Source organism: Somniosus microcephalus, chromosome 18 (genome assembly GCF_052327205.1).
Source record: "Somniosus microcephalus isolate GS21.2 chromosome 18, FLI_Smic_1.0, whole genome shotgun sequence".
NCBI classification, from domain to species: Eukaryota; Metazoa; Chordata; class Chondrichthyes; order Squaliformes; family Somniosidae; genus Somniosus; species Somniosus microcephalus.
Genome location: NC_141004.1, coordinates 58,235,812 through 58,256,945, shown reverse-complemented (window position 1 = coordinate 58,256,945; position 21,134 = coordinate 58,235,812). Strand labels below are relative to the sequence as shown.

General features: G+C 44.8%; 1 protein-coding gene across 2 annotated transcripts in view; it reads left to right on the top strand.

The window, feature by feature from the left end:
* Positions 1 to 21,134, top strand: part of LOC147105299 (polyglutamylase complex subunit TTLL1-like) — a 62,815-nt gene that overhangs the window by 7,659 nt on the left and 34,022 nt on the right. For both annotated transcript variants that reach the window (XM_086011528.1, XM_086011526.1), the window contains exons 2-3: positions 12,452 to 12,660; positions 18,808 to 18,988. In XM_086011528.1, the coding sequence (XP_085867654.1) occupies positions 12,452 to 12,660; positions 18,808 to 18,988 (390 nt within the window). The remainder of the gene's footprint in view (positions 1 to 12,451; positions 12,661 to 18,807; positions 18,989 to 21,134) is intronic.

The following is a 21,134-nucleotide window of genomic DNA, read 5'->3' as shown; positions in this document are numbered from 1 at the left end:
TTGAGGTCCTGTTTTTTAATCTCTTTCCTAGCTCCCTGCAGGACCTCATCCCTCTTTCTACCTATGTCATTGGTACCGATGTGGACCACGACCTCTGGCTGTTCACCTTCCCCCCCCTCAGAATGTCCTGCAGCCATTCAGTGACTGGCACCAGGGAGGCAACACACCATCCTGGAGTCAGGTCTGCGGCCGATGATTTACATTTCAGCTTTGCACCGATGCAGAACGTGAAGCGTAAATCAGCTGTTAAGTTCTGAGCTGACTCTGAAACAAAGCAGAGTGGAGACAATGTGGAGCATAATTCATCTAAGTAACTATTTAGCAATAAAATCATCGAAACACTGACACAACCACCACTCTGGATGGTTGGCCCTTTCCTGATGAACATTTTTGGAGACAGAAAAGATGAAGAAGAATGTCTGCGAGCAGGAGTTATCTGGGAAAGAGCTCCTCTTCCAGGGAGTCTCACTCTGCTTCTCTCTAGTATCAGATCCGGCCCTGACACAGAGAGCAAAGATAACCCCCGGCATCTTTTCTTCACTTCCATCCATCTCATTAAACCCTTTTCTGTTGCCCCATCTACCCTCACCTCCGATTGCATGCAAGGAGTTTATGGACTTCTTTGGCACTAAGATTGAGACCATGGCCCAGCATTTGCGATCGGCGGCTTGCCGCGGGCAGATGCCTCTGAGCTGTAAAAAATCTACGCATTTACCTGGTGGTCCGGGAGGTATGGAGACTTGCGATCCTGGGCCTCTCCGGGTACACGCGGGTAGAGGCGTATCCCAGGGGCGTATGCGGTTCGTAAGTGCCCCTGGGACCATGTGGGCCGGCCCAACCAGTAAAAGAAGGGAATCCCCATTCATACTTATGGGAGTTCCGTACGTACGGAAACCCCATAAGTATGAATGGGGATCACTTAAAAAATACATGAACACATGAAATTAAAAAAAATTTAATTACATATTTTAAATGAATTAAAATGCCATTTAATTAAATATTTTAAACAAAAATTAAATTTTTTGAAAAAAACATTTATATGTTAAACTAGGGGTTGGGTGAAAAAGAGCACATCTTTCAGGACCTGCATTGGCCATTTTCATTCCTGCCTGCTTTAGCAACAAGTCTGTACTCTACTGCCTCCTGTTGAATCAGCAGTCAATCTGCTTCCTTCTTGAATGTTTCAAATGCCAGCATTCACAGTGCTGGATGCCAGCTTATTCCACCAGTCTGCAACTGTTAAGTGTGCAAAACTTTTTCTTTACATCACAATCACCTTACAGTTTTCTCTACTTATAATATTAAATATTACCAGCACTGGATGGCCTCCTTCTGTACTGTACACCTGTTGTTCTGAGGCACTCGTTTTCTCCGGTTCTCTTTCTTGGTTCTACACAAAATTCTTTACCTCCATCTTATCAATTTTCTTTGTGACTTTAAGCACCTAAATTATATTTGAGGACACTGATCCTTGATGATAGGCCCTAGGCATTCATATGAAATTGTTTTGACCATTACTTGATTAGAAGCATTGATCCATTTGAAATAAAGTAACATAAGAACATAAGAAGTAGGAGCAGGAGTAGGCCATACGGCCCCTCGGGCCTGCTCCGCCATTCAATAGGATCATGGCTGATCCGAATCTAGACTCACGTCCACTTCCCTGCCCTCTCCCCGTAACCCCTAATTCCCTTATCTGCTAGGAAAATGTCTATCTCCATTTTAAATTTATTTAATGTCGCAGCTTCCGCAGCTCTCTGGGGTAGCAAATTCCATAGATTTACTACCCTCTGAGTGAAGAAGTTTCTCCTCATCTCAGTTTTGAAAGGGCAGCCCCTTATTCTTAGATTATGCCCCCTAGTTCTAGTCTCACCCATCAGTGGAAACATCCTCACCGCATCCACCCGATCAAGCCCCCTCACAATCTTATATGTTTTGATAAGATCGCCTCTCATTCTTCTGAACTCCAATGAGTAGAGTCCCAACCTACTCAACCTTTCCTCATACGTCAACCCCCTCATCTCCGGAATCAACCGAGTGAACCTTCTCTGAACCGCCTCGAGAGCAAGTATATCTTTTCTTAAATATGGAAACCAAAACTGCACGCAGTATTCCAGGTGTGGCCTCACCAATACCCTGTATACTGCAGCAAGACTTCCCTGTTTTTATACTCCATCCCCCTCGCAATAAAAGCCAAGATTCCATTGGCCTTCCTGATCACCTGCTGCACCTGCATACAAACTTTTTGTGTTTCATGCACCAGGACCCCCAGATCCCTTTGTACTGTAGCACTTTGCAGTTTCTCTCCATTTAGATAATAACTTGCTCTTTGATTTTTTCTGCCAAAGTGCATAACCTCACACTTTCCAACAGTATATTGCATCTGCCAAATCTCTGCCCACTCACTTAGCCTGTCTATGTCCTTTTGCAGGTTTTTTATGTCCTCCTCACTCACTGCTTTCCCTCCCATCTTTGTATCGTCGGCAAACTTGGATATGTTGCACTCGGTCCCTTCCTCCAAATCGTTAATATAGATTGTAAAGAGTTGGGGTCCCAGCACTGACCCCTGCGGAACACCACTAGTTACTGATTGCCAGCCCAAGAATGAACCATTTATCCCAACTCTTTGTTTTCTGTTAGATAGCCAATCTTCCACCCATGCCAGTATATTACCCCCAATCCCGTGATTTCTTATCTTGATCAGTAATCTTTTGTGTGGAACCTTGTCAAATGCCTTTTGGAAGTCCAAATACACTACATCCACTGGTTCCCCTTTATCCACCCTGTATGTTACATCCTCAAAGAATTTGAGCAAATTTGTCAAACATGACTTCCCCTTCATAAAACCATGCTGACTCTGTCCTATTAAATTATGTTTATCCAAATGCTCTGTTACTGTTTCCTTAATAATGGACTCCAACATTTTGCCAACCACAGATGTTAGGCTAACTGGTCTATAGTTTCCAGCTTTTTGTCTACTTCCCTTCTTAAATAAGGGTGTTACATTAGCAGTTTTCCAATCTGCCGGGACCTTTCCTGAGTCCAGGGAGTTCTGGAAAATAATCACCAATGCATCCACAATCTCTACCGCCACTTCTCTCAAGACCCTAGGATGTAGGCCATCAGGTCCGGGGGATTTATCTGCCTTCAGTCCCATTATTTTACTGAGTACCATCTCCTTAGTGATTTTAATCGTGTTTAGCTCCTCCCCCCCCCATTGCCCCCTGTTTGTCCAGTGTTGGGATATTTTTAGTGTCCTCTACTGTAAAGACTGATACAAAATATTTGTTCAGCGTCTTTGCCATCTCCATGTTCCCCACCACTAGTTTCCCGGTCCCATCCTCTAAGGGACCAACGTTCACTTTAGCCACCCTTTTTCTTTTTATATAGCTGTAGAAACTCTTGCTATCTGTTTTTATATTTTTTGCTAGTTTACTTTCATAATCTATCTTCCCTTTCTTAATTAATCTTTTAGTTATTGTTTGCTGGCTTTGAAATGCTTCCCAATCTTCTATCCTCCCGTTAGATTTGGCTACTTTATATGCCCTTGTTTTCAGTCGGATACTATCCTTTATTACTTTACTAAGCCACGGATGGCTGTCTTTTCTTTTATTCCCCCTTTTCCTCAGTGGAATATATTTATCTTGAAAGATGTGAAATATCTCCTTGAATGTAGACCGCTGCTCTTGTACCGTCTTACACTTTAATCTGTTTTCCCAGTCCACTTTAGTCAATTCTACTCTCATACCTTCATAGTCTCCTTTATTTAAGCTCAGTACGCTGGTTTGAGATCCAACTCTCTCATCCTCAAACTGAATTTGGAATTCAACCATATTATGGTCACTCATTCCAAGGGGATCCTTTACTAGGACATTTTTTATTAATCCTGTCTCATTACACAGGACCAGATCTAAGATTGCCTGCCCCCTGGTTGGTTCAGTTACATACTGCTCAAGGAACCCGTCCCTAATACACTCTATGAACTCTTCCTCAAGGCTGCCATGCCCAATTTGATTAGTCCAGTCAATATGAAAGTTAAAATCCCCCATGATTACAGCTGTTCCCTTATTACAAGCCCCAACTATTTCCTGATTTATACTCCGACCAACAGAGTTGCAACGGTTAGGAGGCCTATAGACTACGCCCACTAGTGACTTTTTCCCCTTATTATTCCTTATCTCCGCCCAAACGATTTCACTATCCTCATCCTTTGACCCAATATCATTTCTGACTATTGCAGTGATTCTATCCTTGATTAACATAGCAACCCCACCTCCCTTTCCTTCCTGTCTGTCCTTCCTAATTGTCAAATACCCTTGTATGTTTAGTTCCCAGTCATGATTATCTTGCAGCCATGTTTCCGTAATGGCCACCAGATCATACCCATGTGTAGTTATTTGTACCGTCAACTCGTCAATTTTGTTACGAATGCTGCGTGCATTCAGATAAAGAACTTTCAAATATGTTTTCTGACAATTTATTCCTGCTTTTACCCCTTTTCCTACTTTACCTTTTTCATTATACATTCTGTCCCTTCCTGACACGCTCTGGTTTTTAATTCCCCCACTGCTACCTTGCTCTATTGCCTTCTCACAGAATCACAGAAACCCCACAGTGCAGATAGAGGCCATTTTGGCCCATCGAGCCTGCACCAACACTCCGCTGTCATTTTTATTTTTCGCTCTCTTAAAACCTCCCCCCCACTAATTAGTTTAAATCCCTCTCTACAGCCCTAGTTATTCGATTCGCCAGGACTCTAGTCAGGTTAACAGCTCTGTTAAAATAATGGACAAGAGAATTAACATGTTCGGATGTTAACCTTTGAAGAGCCCAAATTAAAAGGCAGAAATCTGGTGTAATCGTTTATGAATTTTACCTATTTAGCCAGAAAGGAATTTTGGATTAATTTATAGTTTTGACGTTACTTTGAAGTTAGTTGCAGTTCGGTAGAGTTCATTCCCAGAGAGACACTGTGGGGGGAATTTTCACATGGAAAAAAAACAGTTGGGTTGGAGGCAGGGTGAGGCGGGGGGGAGTGAAAATTGATAAAATCTAAAACCCGACTTCAACCCGCCTGCTTTCGCCTTTACTCAGGTGAGACGGGGGTTTGGGGGCGGGGGTGGAGCGGGCAGTCAATATTTTGTATCTGTCTTCACGGTAGAAGACACTAACAACATCCCAAAAATGGATAATCAAGGGGCCACAGGGAGTGGGGAACTAAAGACAATCACTATCACTAAGGAAATAGTACTTAGTAAAATAATGGGACTAAAAGACGACGGGCAGGATTTTCATTGGGCTGTGGAGGCAGGATTGGAGTCGTGTGGGGGGTTAAAATCTCGAAATCGGGGGGCACGAACCCATCCCGCCCCCAACCCGCCTCCATACCAGATTCAAAGGAGGCGGGTACCCGACCCGCACTGGGAGCCGCCTCCCCGAGGCGGGAAGGGGATTAGTGCCAATTAACTGCCTGTTAACAGGTAGTTAACAGGCAGTTTTTAGCCTAATCCCGATTTTTATTCCTGAAGTGTGGGATTCCCGACGGCTCCAAACCACGGCAAGTTAGCGAGGCGGACTGTCGGGCTGAAGGACTTGGAGGGTTCGAGATGTCCGGTGTTCAGGTGAGTGATGGGTGCATGAGTGCAGAGGTAAGTGTGTTTGGTGTGTGTAAAGAAGTTTTACTTCCCTTTACAGCCTTCCTTCCTTCAGGCCTCGGGAGTCCCTCATCTCACCGGCACAGAAAGCAGAATGGCCGCAAGCTGTCAAAAGTTGCAGCATTCAGCTTTCTGTTCTGGAGAGATCTCTAAATCATCCTGAGAGGAAGGAATTAACTTCGTGTACAGATTGTCAGTGTTTGACAGCTTCAAAGAGCTGTAAAACGCCGATATTTCATCTGTCAAAAGCTCTTGACAGATGAAATGTCAATCTGTGATGTCACCTGTTGCCGGGTGGCCCTTAATTGGCCTGCTGAGCCCGCTGGGCAGGCTCAACAAGGTCAATCAAGTGAAAATCGAGTGGGTTGGCCACAACTCGATGGAGGTGGGACTACAACCCCAAAAGTTGTAGTCCCGCCTCCTACACGCCTCCAGTATCAAAATCCAGCCCGACAAGTCCCCTGGACCAGATGGCCTGCATCCCAGGGTCTTAAAAGAAGTGGCTGCAGAGATAGTGGATGCATTGGTTGCAATATACCAAAATTCCCTGGACTCTGGAGAGGTCCCAGCGGATTGGAAAACCGCAAATGTAACACCCCTATTTAAGAAAGGAGGGAGACAGAAAGCAGGAAACTATAGACCAGTTAGCCTAACATCTGTTGTTGGGAAAATGCTGGAGTCCTTCATTAAGGAAGCAGTAGCAGGGCATTTGGAAAATCATAATGCAGTCAGGCAGAGTCAGTATGGTTTTATGAAAGGGAAATCATGTTAAACAAATTTGCTGGAGTTCTTTGAGGATGTAACGAGCAAGGTGGACAAAGGTGAACCAGTGGATGTGGTGTATTTGGATTTCCAGAAGGCATTCGATAAGGTGCCACATAAAAAGTTACTGCATAAGATAAGAGCTCACGGAATTGGGGGTAATATATTAGCATGGATAGAGAATTGGTTAACTAACAGAAAGCAGAGAATCGGGATAAATGGGTAATTTTCCGGTTGGCAAATGGTAACTAGTGGGGTGCCACAGGGATTGGTGCTGGGGCCTCAACTATTTACAATCTACATTAATAACTTGGATGAAGGGACCGAGTGTAATGTAGCCAAGTTTGCAGATGATACAAAGATGGGTGGGAAAGCAAGTTGTGCAGAGGACTCAAAGAATCTGCAAAGGGATATAGACAGGCTAAGTGAGTGGGCAAACATTTGGCAAATGGAGTATAATGTGGGAAAGTGAGAGGTTATACACTTTCGCAGGAAAAATAAAAAAGTAAATTATTATTTAAATGGAGAGAGATTACAAAATGCTACAGTTCAGAGGGACCTGGGGGTCCTTGTGCATGAAACACAAAAAGTTAGCACGCAGGTACAGCAAGTAATCAAAAAGGCAAATGGAATGTTGGCCTTTATTTCAAAGGGGTTGGAGTATAAAAACAGGGAAGTTCTGCTACAACTGTACAAGGTATTGGTGAGACCACACCTTGAGTACTGCGTACAGTTTTGATCTCCTTATTTAAGGAAGGATATACTTGCATTGGAGGCAGTTCAGAGACGATTCACTAGGTTAATTCCAGAGATGAGGGGGTTGACTTATGAGGAAAGGTTGAGCAGGCTGGGCCTATACTCATTGGAATTTAGAAGAATGAGAGGGGATCTTATTGAAACATATAAGATTGTGAAGGGGCTTGACAGGGTAGATGCAGAGAGGATGTTTCCCCTTGTGGGGAAATCTAGAACTCGGGGGCACAGTTTTAGAATAAAGGGCCGCCCTTTTAGAACTGAGATGAGGAGAAATTTCTTTTCTCAGAGGGTCGTAAATCTGTGGAATTCTCTGCCCCAGAGAGCCGTGGAGGCTGGGTCAGTAAATACGTTTAAGGTGGAGATAGACAGATTTTTGCAAGATAAGGGAGTGAAGGGTTATGGGGAGCGGGTGGGGAAGTAGCTTTGAGCCCAAGATCAGCCATGATCTTATTGAATGGCGGAGCAGGCTCGAGGGGCCAAGTGGCCTAATCCTGCTCCTATTTCTTATGTTCTTATTGCCAGGAGGCGGATTGACATTTTAAATATGATAATGCGGCCTGAATCCTCTGCTTTAACCTGCTGTGCAGGTTTAACTGCAGCCGGCCAGGGATCCCGGAGTTCGATAGCTGCAGGTAGCTGCAGCGAGGGCACAGCCTCGGGAAGCAATCCTTGTGGGCCGGGAGGAGCAGGAGTGCACGGAAGAAGACGCAAAAAACTTCCCGGAAATAGTGGAGAACCGAGGGTCTAGTGAGAATGAGGAACCGAAATAAATTAGTATTAGTAAAAAAGTAGTACTGGTAGACTACCTTTTATCCGAACTTCCGAAAACCGAAACCCTCTAAAAACCGAAGGTTTTTTCGTTCAGCGTAAGTCGTGCGCACGACATGACCAGAGTGACGCACGACCCCGACCCCTGCCAACGACCCCCCACGGACCCCCGCCGACACCCCCGCCGACCCCGACTCCCGCCGACCCCCCCGCTGACCCCCACCCCCAACGACCCCCCCGCCGACCCACCCCTGACAAATTTCCCAGTCTTATAAAATACCTTCCGAAATCCGAAATTTTCCGAAAACGGAAACACGGCTGGTCCCGAGGTTTTCGGATAAAGGATAGTCTACCTGTACTGGAGAAATTAATGGGACTGAAAGCCGATAAATCCCCTGGACCTGATGGCCTACATCCTAGGGATTTGAAAGATGGCTGTAGAGATGGTGGATGCATTGGTTGTCATTTTCCAAAATTCCATAGATTCTAGAACGGTTCCCGCAGATTGGAAGGTAGCAAATGTAACCCCACTATTTAAGAAAGGAGGAAGAGAGAAAACGGGGAACTACAGACCAGTTAGCCTGACCTCAGTATTAGGGAAAATGCTGGAATCGATTATTAATGACGTGGTAACAGGGCACTTAGAAAATAATAATAGGATTGGGCAGAGTCAACACGGATTTATGAAAGGGAAATTGTGTTTGACAAATCTGTTAGAGCTTTTTGAGGTTGTAACTAGCAGAATGGATAAGGGGGAACCAGTGGATGTGGTGTATTTGGATTTTCAGAAGGCATTCGATAAGGTGCCACACAAGAGGTTATTAAACAAAATTAGGGCTCATGGGATTGGGGGTAATATACTAGCATGGATTGAGGATTGGTTAATGGACAGAAAACAGAGAGTAGGAATAAATGGGTCCTTTTCGGGTTGGCAGGCTGTAACTAGTGGGGTACCGCAAGGATCAGTGCTTGGGCCTCAGCTATTCACAATCTACATCAATGATTTGGATGAGGGGACCAAATGTAATATATCCAAGTTTGCTGATGATACAAAGCTGGGTGGGAATGTAAGTTGTGAGGAGGATACAAGGAGGCTTCAAGGGGATATAGACAGGCTAAGTGAGTGGGCAAGAACATGGCAAATGGAATATAATGTGGAGAAATGTGAAGTTATCCACTTTGGTAGGAAAAATAGAAAAGCAGAGTATTTTTTAAATGGTGAGAGATTGGGAAATGTTGGTGTTCAGAGGGACCTGGGTGTCCTTGTACACGAATCACTGAAAGTTAACATGTAGGTACAGCAAGCAATTAGGAAAGCAAATGGTATGTTGGCCTTTATTACAATAGGATTGGAGTATAAGAGTAAAGGCGTCTTACTGCAATTATATAGGGCCCTGGTGAGACCACCCCGCGAGTATTGTGTACAGTTGTGGTCTCCTTACCTAAGGAAGGATATACTTGCCATAGAGGGAGTGCAACAAAGGTTCACCAGCCTGGTTCCTGGCATGGGGGGATTGTTCTATGAGGACAGATTGGGTAGACTAGGCCTATATTCTCTAGAGTTTAGAAGAATGAGAGGTGGGGCTGGATTTTCATTGGGCCGTGGAGGCGGGATTGGGGGCGTGTGGGGGGTTAAAATCCTGAAATTGGAGGGCACGAACCCATCCCGCACCCAACCCGCCTCCATGCCAGTTTCAAAGGAGGCGGGTACCCGCCCCGCACTGGGACCCACCTCCCCGAGGCGGGAAGGGATTAGTGCCAATTAACTGCCTGTTAACAGGTAGTTAACAGGCAGTTTTTAGCCTAATCCCTATTTTTTATGTTGAAGTGTGGGATTCCCGACGGCTCCAAACCACGGCAAGTTAGAGGAGGTGGACCGTTGGGATGAAGGGCTTGGAGGGGTCGAGATGTCCGTTGTTCAGGTGAGTGATGGGTGCATGAAAGCAAAGGTAAGTGTGTTTGGTGTGTGTAAAGTGTTTAAAGAAGTTTTACATACCTTTACTTACCTTTACAGCTTTCCTTCCTTCAGGTCTCGGGAGTCCCTCATCTCATCGGCACAGAAAGCAGAATGGCTGCGAGCTGTCAAAAATTGCAGCATTCAGCTTTCTGTTCCGGGGAGATCTCTAAATAATCCTGAGAGGAAGGAATTAACCTGGAGTACAGATTGTCAGTGTTTGACTGCTTCAAACAGCTGTGAAACGCTGATATTTCATCTGTCAAAAGGTCTTGACAGATGAAATATCAATCTGTGACATCACCTGTTGCCGGGTGGCCCTTAATTGGCCTGCTGGGCGGGCTCAACAAGGTCAATCAAGTCAAAATCGCGTGGGTTGGCTAGAACTCGATGGAGGCGGGACTACAACCCCGAAAGTTGTAGTCCCGCCTCCTACCCGACTCCTCAATGAAAATCCAGCCCGTGATCTCATTGAAACATACAAAATTCTTACAGGGCTTGACAGGGTAGATGCAGGGAGGATATTTCACCTGGCTGGGGAGTCTAGAACCAGGGGTCACAGTCTCAGAAAAAGGGATTGGCCATTTAGGACTGAGATGAGGAGAAATTTCTTCACTCAGATGGTGGTGAATCTTTGGAATTCTCTACCCCAGAGGGCTGTGGAGGCTCAGTCGTTGAGTATATTCAAGACAGAGATCAATAGATTTTTGAGTTTTTAAGGGAATTAAGGGATATGGGGATAGTGCAGGAAAGTGGAGATGAGGTAGAAGATCAGCCATGATCTTATTGAATGGCGGAGCAGGCTCGAAGGGCCAAGTGGCTGACTCCTGCTCCTATTTCTTATGTTTTTAACGGGGCTAAAAATAAACTTACCTTATTGGACAGGGTTTTTAATGTATAAATGAGTGATAACATTTTATTTTTCTATTTTTTAAATCTCTTATGCTGGTTAAAGCCATATCCTAACTCGCACCAAGTCCCGTTCACCGTTGTGTTCGCTGACCTACATTGGCTGCCGGTCTGGCAATGCCTCAATTTAAAAATTGTCATCCTTGTTGCCAAATCCCTCCATGGCCTCATTCCCCCCATGCCGCACCGCCCACCCCCCCTCCCATCTCTGTAATCTCTTCCAGCCCTACAACCCTCAGATATCTGCGCTCCTCCAAATCATGACCGCTTGTGGATCCCCGATTTTAATCGCTCCACCATTGGTGGCCGTGCCTTCAGCTGCCTAGGCCCTAAACTCCGGAATTCCTTCCCTAAACCTTTCCACCTCTCTACCTCTCTCCCCTCCTTTAAAACACTGCTTAAAACCTGCCTCTTTGGCCAAGCTTTTGGTCATTTGTCCTAATATCTCCTTATGTGGCTTGGTGTCAGATTTGTTTGTTAACGTTCCTGTGAAGTGACTTGGGGCGCTGTACAGGAAACTCGTTTAAACGGCACCTAAATATCCAGAATTCTCTATTAACCAGCAAAATTCTCACTCCGAAAATAACACCTCAATAACTGGCAATGTTGCCGAGTCCGAGTCTCCCGCGGTGGCCGAGTTAGTCAGTGGAGGGTAGTTCTCCAAACTGCCACTACTCGGCTTCTTGGTGCTGTCGGAAGTCGGAACACCTCAATACCCCTGTAACAGGAGTCTGACTCTCCCGTGCTGCCGGTAGTCTCTTCTGATCCACCATTTTACAGGGGTACTGTGTGTCTCCCACGCTGCTGGTAGTCATTGCATTTCATTACCCTCAACTGGCAGTACTGTACTTAATCAAGCATCTTCCACCATCCATTTAACACAACATTCTGTAGGTGAGTACCCAATTACTGTATACTGCACATTTCTTGATTTTTTTTATTTTTCTTTGTTAAAAATAGCCTCGGTAGATAACCCTCTCCGTCATCCGGAATTTTTGATCAACCGGCAACATGCCGGTCCCGTCGGTGCCGGATACCAAAGAGTTTTCTGTACTATATTAAAGGTGCTATATAAATGGAGGCAGTTGTTATTGAGAGGTTGGAGAAAAGGGTGAGGGGTGAGGCTTTAATACTATCTAGTCAGTATTGATTGAAGGGGAAGAAAACTTTCCTCAAATTCTTAGACAAAATGAGTACTTGTTTTTAAAAATGTATTTAAGCACAAATAGTAGTCACAGAAGAATTTACCACAGTGTTTGGAATAATTGCAGCTATTCATTTGCTTTGTTAAAATTGGGTGGATACAATAAAATGGTTAAGAACGTGTTCAACAAATCTGTAATCTCAAATCTATATTGTATAATTGGGACTCCGTCTTCTCCACGGAGGAGAAGGATTTTTCAGCATCACTGTAATGCCCCTCCTAGTGGTCTGCTGGTCATTGTCAGAGCAGCATTGGTAAAGGCCTCTGAGCTGGGGGCGGTATGTGGCACAGGGAGATCCAAGCAAGAGGAATGGGAAAGGGAGTAATGTCTTAGTAACAGGAAGGGGATTGTAAACTTAAAAAGAGAATGTAGTTATTTAAATGTCCTGAAAGTTGTATATTTTAAACTAATATAATGGTCACTGTTGCTTACTGTTCTCTTAGGATGAGCGTACAGACAATTCGAAATGTTTTCAGCATTGAAAATGGCTACCGTCTGAATGATGACCAAATTGTGAACCATTTCCCAAACCACTATGAGTTGACACGGAAGGACCTGATGGTAAAGAATATCAAGCGCTATCGCCGAGAGCTAGAGAGGGAAGCAAGCCCACTTGTGGAGAAGGATGAAAATGGCAAATATGTTCATCTAGGTAAATGGAGAAACCTTAAATGTGATGACAGGAGTTAGTTCAGATTGTTGAACAACTCCAAGTTATAAATAAGGTTGTCATCCAATTTATTCTGGTGATTTTCTGTTATTTGATTACATTAACTAATTTAATCTAGTCATTATAACCGCTGCAGCTTCCCTACAAGTTCATTGCCTTGCACTGATGTTATTCATATTGAAAATTTAGGCCAACATAGATGTCCATGGTTTAGATAACAAGCAAAGCCCCAAAAAACTACTTCAAGGTTTATTCATTGTTAAATCTATGACAGTGGTCTTCTGTTAAAAAAAAACACTGAAACAAGTGCTGGCTATTTTGATAGGTTGATTAATGCTGTGATTAGTTAAGATTATCAGTTGATCACAGGGCTATTGTAGATAAAGTGAAAGGTTACTTCACAATCTGGCTGTTTTCCTGTTTACAATTGGCAGAAATTTGAGAGACCAGAGACATGTGCTTTGATTTCTCAGAGGTCTGGACGATTCCTGAACTTCACTTAGTGTGCGGCATCGTGAGCAGATCTAGTTTTGTCTCCAGTTGAAGTACACTATGCTGCAAAATGCACTTACTCATGTGAAAACGTATCTTGAATATGTGCTTGTTTAGGGCATTTTGGATGTTGGTGTCTCTGGCGCATGCAACTAAACGGGAGTTCTGAATGTAAAATGTTTATTCTGTGCAGCTGTGTCTATAAAATTCCATTGTATGTGGTGTTTTTTGAGGTAGTTTAGAAGTTCTATCAAAGTTTACAGATGTTGAAGCTTCCACAAAAGTTCCCCGATGTGGTACTGAGTCATGTGGATTGGGAAGTTGCAGGTTTGACACCTGTTCTGTCCTAAGTTAGCTGATCTCAGCTGGTTATGTTGGTAGGGCACTTCAGTTGGCCTCAGTGCCCTTAGGATTGCCATGCTGGAAAGTGTGGTTGTAGATTGGGTTGGATCGGCTGTTGGTGGAGGTTTGTACCATTTTCTGTAAAACAGCTGATGGGTCAGAAGGGAAGTGTAGCTGAGAGCAGGATTGTTTTCTGAGTGCTAAGAAATCTCAGTAATGGATTCTGCTGGAAAGTAATGGGTACTGTTTCAAAGCATTGTACACTGGAAATACTTAATCAACATTTTTTGGGGGGACTTTTGGAAAGTCATTCTCTCATCTATTGCTGAAGATCTCTGAAGGAAAAAGCTATATTGGGAAAATAAATCTTACAGAGCTCGTGAGGTGGGAGGACAAGCAATATTGCAGTGATATTAGTGGTAGCCATCTTAAACTTGGCAGTAAGGCCAGCACAACACTACAAAGGACAAGGTAGTGTAACCTGTGTCATAGTACAGTGTAACATATTTTTGGTTGTCATGCTGGGCCAGTGAATTTGCAGTATGAAATTCAAGCTAAAGATAGTTCTGGTGTACAGTGCTGCTCCAGATTTTTAATTATGACATTTTCCTAGATTGTTTAAAGATTCAGCACTTTCACTAGTCTATTCTAAGTATAGTGCATTCTTCTTAAGACTATGATTGATTACATATCATGAGGAATACATTTTTAAAAAGCAGGAGGTACTAAACGTGCTTAAGAGCATAAATTTAATAGTTGGTGAATGCAAATAATGAAGTGATGAGCTGATTTGTTTGGATGAACAGTGCAGTTGACCACTCCATCCTCCCCCACCACCCTAGAATTATTCACCTCTGTACGACTGCCCTTTGCTTGGTTCCATTCTTGCCCCTCCCAACACCCAGCATTTCTTTAGCTCCTTCTCCTGCTCAGAGGAACCCAATGTTGCATCCTTGGCCCCTCCTTTTCATCTACATTTATTCCCTCAGTGACATTATCTGTAGGTATGGGGTCAGTTTCCATATGTATGCTGATGACACATAACTTTACCTTCCCACCACCCTCAAGTCGAGCATCACCCCTGTGTTGTCAGACTGCTTATCCAACATCATCACGGATAAGCCAGAACTTCCTCCAACTGAAAATCATCCTGCGTCCGCCAAAAACTCTTCACCCTTGGTTCCGACTCCATTACCCTTTCTGAACCCAACAGTACACAATCTTAGTGTCCTATTCAACCTTGCGTTAAACTTCAAACCCTTGGCATCCAGTCTCAAATGAGGCATAGTTTCCTCCAGCTAAACACTAGGAAGACCAGAACCATCCCACACACCTTCAGCACCTCCGTACTCCAATGCTTTCCTTGCTGGTCTCCCATCTTTCACCTTTCATAAACTTCAGCTCATACAAAACGCTGACCTCCCGGTCCCACAACGCATCACATTTAAAACTGTTATCCTTGTACGTAAATTCTTCAGACCAAGACCATTCCTATCTCTGTAGCCTCCTTCAGCCTTACAGCCCCTCTGTTTTTCAGTCTCCGGCCTCTTGTGCATCCTCCCTCCATTTGCCCCACCATTGGCATCTGTGCTTTCTTGAATTCCCTTATAAAACTTCTCTCCTTTCACCACCCTCTCTTACTTTGAGACCCTCCTTTAAAAAAAAAAACACCTCTTTCATGAAGCTTATGTTCACCCATGCTTATGTCTCCTTGTTTGGCTCGGTATCTCTTTCCCACACGCCTCTGTGAAGCCCCTTGGGATGGTTTTCTATTTTCAAGTGCTATGTAATTGCAAGTTGTTACCACGCCTGCAAATTCTGCCAGCCCTATATTTGAGCCATAACTTTGCTCATCAACGCTTGTCTCCTGTGTGTCACCCCCATCGCCACCAATTTAACCAATGGTGGTAGAGCCTTCAGCTATCTCAACTTTACTCACTGGAACTTCCTCTCTGAATCCCTCTGCCTTGCTACTTCTCATCCTGCTTCCAAAAGCCCCCTTGAAACTATGATCTTTTTGACCATGCTTTTAGAATATCTCCTACCTTTTCTGCTGCTGAGCATCTACTTTGCCTCTGTGGAGTGCCTTGGGACATTTACTGCATTTTTACAAGTTGTTGAGCAGCCTGCTTTGCTGCACCGGAGACATCAGTTATGGGGAGAATCCCAGAGTGGCTTCCAGGCACCTTTTTAAAATCATGTGGCGATTGTTACTGTGATAGCAAATATATACAGTAATAGATGTTTCCCATTCCAGTTTCTTCCAAGGTGACACATATCTGTGCTGGAGAGTAGAACTGTTCAACTTGTCCCACCCAATACAGGAAACTTTGTGATATCCGGCACCGACGGGACCGAGCTGTTGCCGATCTATCAAAACTGCCGGACATACCAGCGCTAATGTTGAAGCATACGGAGGTTTTCATCTCCGTATCTGACAACAAACACTGTTGCTTAGCAACAGCTTGTAAACAGTCGGCCCGTACCTTGGAAGGTTCTCTGTAGCTTAGCAACAGCTTCAGAGAGACTTTCCAGAGCCTGACTGTTGAGAAAAAAAAGCCACGAGAAGAAAAAAAACCTAACAAAACGGCTCCTGATTTCTGCCGGTAGATCGAGGTTTCCGGACATACAACATCCGGATAAACCAAAGTCTCCTGTATATGCATCTAGGAATCCTGGGTTAGATGCAGGGTTAAGCTCCCTCACCCCTATCCCAACAGTAGTCCGTAACTAAATCCTTAGAAGAGCAGCCCTGCTGCACAAATGTGACATTACAGCTTTCCACACCTGTGGTTTGTTTGATATCTCAGTCATTGTTTTGAGTGATTGAGCAACATGCTATTTTAGTCAAATTCTGTGTCTCTTTTTGTGCAAATGAACTCAACCTACGTCAGGCCTTGGAATTTTGGGATCATCCAAGCAAAAAAAACTCGCCCTTCCCTTGTCCTGCACTGCTGTAGCTAGCTTGTCCTGGAACAGAGTTTTCCCCCACCTATGTTAAATGCTGCACTTAAACTAAAATATTTTTTTTAATTTGCAAGTGTTTAAGAACAAAATTACAGCTGGTGAAACATGTGAATCTGTAGGGTCCAGATTATCTGAATTTTTCTCTTTTTTTATTCTTAACAATAATTTAGATTTATATAGTATCTTTAATGTAGTTAAATGTCCCAAAGTGCATCACAATTGGAGGTGAGACCCAAGCAGGAGTTGGAGGAAAGTTAGGGTAGGTGGCCGAAGGAGCTATCCAAAAGGTAGATGTGACAAAAGTATTTTTCACGTGGTTTGTACATTCTTTTACAGATGAACCTGCGTAGTGAGAGTCAGGCAAGCTCTGAGTGAGGTTCAGCCCATTGATTCTACACTGGGGCAGATGGAAAGCAATGACCTTGACCTTGTAGTCAGATCTTACAGGCTGATTTAATCTGGGAGCATGTTAGCAATCAATCAGGGACACCCAATGAAGCACAATTATGGTTTAACACCACATCTCACCCACAACAAGACAGTCTTGTGTGTCTTGCCTGCTCGATAGGAGTCAACTGGCGTCATCACGGTCTTCCCGTGGGATGCAACTGCTTCAGTTAGGTAGCAGTCAAACAAGTAACCCTCAGTCTGCCACAAGCTTGAGGCATATACTGACCAAACAAAGATAGGGGGGTCGATTTTCATTGACCCGTGGAGTCGGGATTGGAGGCGTGCGGGGGGGTTAAAGTCCCGAATTCGGGGGTCCCGACACCGTCCCACCCCAACCCGCCTCCATGTAAGTTTCAAAGGAGGCGGGTACCTGCCCCGCACTGGGACCCGCCGACCCGAGGCGGGAAGGGATTAGTGCCAATTAACTGCCTGTTTTTAAAGCTTGAAGTGTGGGATTCCCGACGGCTCCAAACCACGCCAAGTTAGAGGAGTCGGCCCGTCGGGTTGAAGGACTTGGAGGGGTCGAGATGTCGGTGTTCAGGTGAGTGATGGGTGCACAAGTGCAAAGGTAAGTGTGTTTGATGTGTCTAAAGTGTGTAAAGAAAGTTAAATTACCTGTACTTACCTTTTCAGCCTTCCTTCCTCTAGGTTTTGGGAGTCCATCGTCTAACCGGCACAGAAAGCAGAATGGCTGTGAACTGTCAAAAGTGACAGCCTGCAGCTTTCTGTGCTGGTGAGATTTCTAACTGAGTCTGTGTAGAAGGACTCAGGTTAGAAGTAAGACTGTCAGTGTTTGACAGCTTCAAACAGCTGTGAAACACTGATATTTCATCTGTCAACACGTCTTGACAGATGAAATTTCAGTCTGTGACGTCACCTGTTGCCGGGTGGCCCTTAATTGGCCTGCTGAGCCCGCTGGGCGGGCTCAACAAGGTCAATCAAGTTAAAATTGCGTGGATTGGCCGCATCTCGATGAAGGCGGGACTACAGCCCCAAAAGTTGTAGTCCCACCTCCTTCCTGACTTCTGAATGAAAATCACCCCCCAGGGAGTTTTTAATAATACTCTTCCTAGCATGAGTACCTTTCCTCGACATCAGGGACAGTCCACAGTGGGACGAGTAAAGTCACACATGCACAGTAGTATAAATATGCCATTTGTGATTTTGGAGAAACTATGCACGAATCTCGAATGCACAGTTCTCCTCTTGTAACCAAATATATCCCACAGTATCGAGGATGGAGATTTGACTCCGCAGAAACCAGCATATATTATTGAGTTGCTTTTATTGGAAGCAGTTGAATCATTTTAAAGAGGTAGTCATTTCTGCAGTCCAAATCCACTCTGACTTGAGGCAAAGAAAGAAAGACTTGCATTTATATAGCGCCTTTCATGACCACCGGACGTCTCAAAGCACTTTACAGCCAATGAAGTACTTTTGGAGTGTAGTCACTGTTGTAATGTGGGAAACGCGGCAGCCAATTTGTGCACAGCAAGCTCCCACAAACAGCAATGTGGTAATGACCAGATAATCTGGTTTTGTTATGTTGATTGAGGGATAAATATTGGCCAGGACACTGGGGATAACTCCCCTGCTCTCCTTCGAAATAGTGCCATGGGATCTTTTACATCCACCTGAGAGAGCAGCCGGGGTCTCAGTTAACGTCTCATCCGAAAGACGGCACCTCCAACAGTGCAGCACTCCACTGGAGTGTCAGCCTAGATTTATGTGCTCAAGTCCTGGAGTGGGACTTGAACCCACAACCTTCTGACTCAGAGGCGAGGGTGCTACCCACTGAGCCACAGCTGACACCTACTAGAAAGGGAGAGCAGAGGACTTCAGAACCTTATATCAATAATGTGATATCATTTTTTTCAGATTTTATCCCTGTCACATTCATGCTGCCTGGCGATTATAATTTGTTTGTTGAGGAATTCCGGAAGAATCCAACTAGCACGTGGATAATGAAGCCATGTGGAAAAGCTCAAGGGAAGGGAATTTTCCTCATCAATAAACTCTCCCAGATCAAGAAGTGGTCACGGGACAGCAGGACTACTACGTAAGAATGACTTTGTTTTTGTTTTGTTGCTGCTGTTATTGCCAACAGAAGGAACTGAGCAGCACCCATAAAAGGAACAGACAATAAACTAGTTAACACCCTTTCAATCTATGAGCATTGCATCATCAGATCCTTCTGCAAATTTTTGATTGTTGAGTCAGAAATATGAAGAGACAAAAAATCTTCAATTCATTTCAATGCTTTCAGACCCCATTAAGTTATTTTATCTCTCTACAGGTAGAATGGTGTGGAGATGCCGGAGTTGGACTGGGGTGGGCAAATGTAAGAAGTCACACAACACCAGGTTATAGTCCAACAGCTTTATTTGAAATCACAAGCTTTCGGAGCGCTGCTCCTTCTTCAGAAGGAGCAGCGCTCCGAAAGCTTGTGATTTCAAATAAAGCTGTTGGACTATAACCTGGTGTTGTGTGACTTCTTACAAGTAGAATGCCACCTTCTGAGCCACCCTTATCCCTTCCTCCAGAGAGACTGACACATAATCTGTTCCCAAATGTCTGCCAGTGTCAGCCTATAACCAGCCAGTAGGAGATCCACGAAGGTGACTTGGGGTGAATTGGTCTCTGGTTATAATTAGTTATTATTTTTCCCTTCCTGCGGGGAAGCCCTTGTGGCTCCACTCAGTTCCTTCCTTGCTGACATCTGGAACTTGCCATGTGGAGAATTGTGGATATAAAATCCATGTCCTACTATATTTCTTGAACTAGTTTTAAAAGAAAGTATCCTACTAGGCTTTAAAGGGTTATTAGGCTCATGCACATAGAACTGAAAGGGACTCTGTGAGAATTTTCACGTGCGTTTGTCATAGATTAAAGTCCTCGCGATTTCTCCACCTTCTCCAGGGTACCTGCTGTAATACTGATTCAAAAATTGGAGGTTGATCAAACAAAAATGATTTCCCAGTGGAGAAGTTATCCCTCCGGACTTACCTGTTGTTTGCAGCATCGAGCAGGCTTTACTTGGCTGCCACATGTCTGCCTTCTGGCTTAAAAACACGAATTGTAGAGGGGGATCGGATAGCTACCAATGAATTACAGTAGTCCCGTAAAATGCATTTACAATGTTCTAAACCACTAGAGTAAAGCCAGAATAATCTGGACATAAACCGAACCCCCTCCAAGATGCCAGCCACTTGTTCTATATAATGCTAGCTGGGGGTGCCCGGCGTTGCCAGGGTAATTTTGGGCCGCGCGGTCTCCCTGCCCCTGTCTGTCCCCTCTCTCTGTCCCTCCCTCTCCCCCTCTCCTCTCCCTCCCCCTCTCTCTGTCCCTCCCTCCCCTCTCCCTGCCTAGCGCCTGAGGCCCAGTGCCGTTGTGATACCGGCCGTGCGGGGCCAAGCGCTTCAGGCCCGGCCGGGATCTCAGGCCGAGACGGACCCCAGCTGAGCTCCCCCGCGGGTGGCGCGGTTGACGGCTGGCCGCTGCTGCTCCCCCGCCTGCTGTGTGTAAACTCACCTGCCGCTCCCGGAGCCGCAATGTTGGGGTTTGTTTGGCTGGTGCTGTCGCTGTGGGGATGAAAAAAATGGCGGCGAAGTTTCGGGAGACTGGAGGATTAGGTCCCGCCCGTGACGCACCGATTGGTCAACCATCAGGTCACTGAACTGTAGGATTGGTCAACCAGCACGTCACTCAATGCTAATGAGAGGTAGGATTGGTCAACCGCTAATGAGTGGAGTTTTGAGGATTTTTGAACGTTTTTTGTATACTGTCCAAACAATATTTGTCTCACCAAAAAGTAAATATGCCTATGAGACTCCCCTAATGATAAGCTTTCTTTTGATATAACATGCGTGTAGGTACGCTCTATAACTTTTGATTGTATAGCCGGACAGACAGACAAACAGACAAACTCTTTTATATATCTACTAGCTGGGGGGAGCCCGGCGTTGCCAGGGCTGTTTTGGGCCGGGCGGTTTAAATGGAGTCCCAGGCTTTGGGGCCTCTCTGTGTCCCTCTGTGAATCTGCTGCCGGGCAACATTTTAAATCGAGTCCCAGGCTTTTGGGGCCTGTCTGTGTCCCTCTCTCAATCTGCTGGCGGGCAACATTTCTACCTTTTAATACCTTGAAAGATGAAAGTGAAAGTACTTATAAAACGTTTTTGGTAAATCTTTTAAAAATAACATAAGAG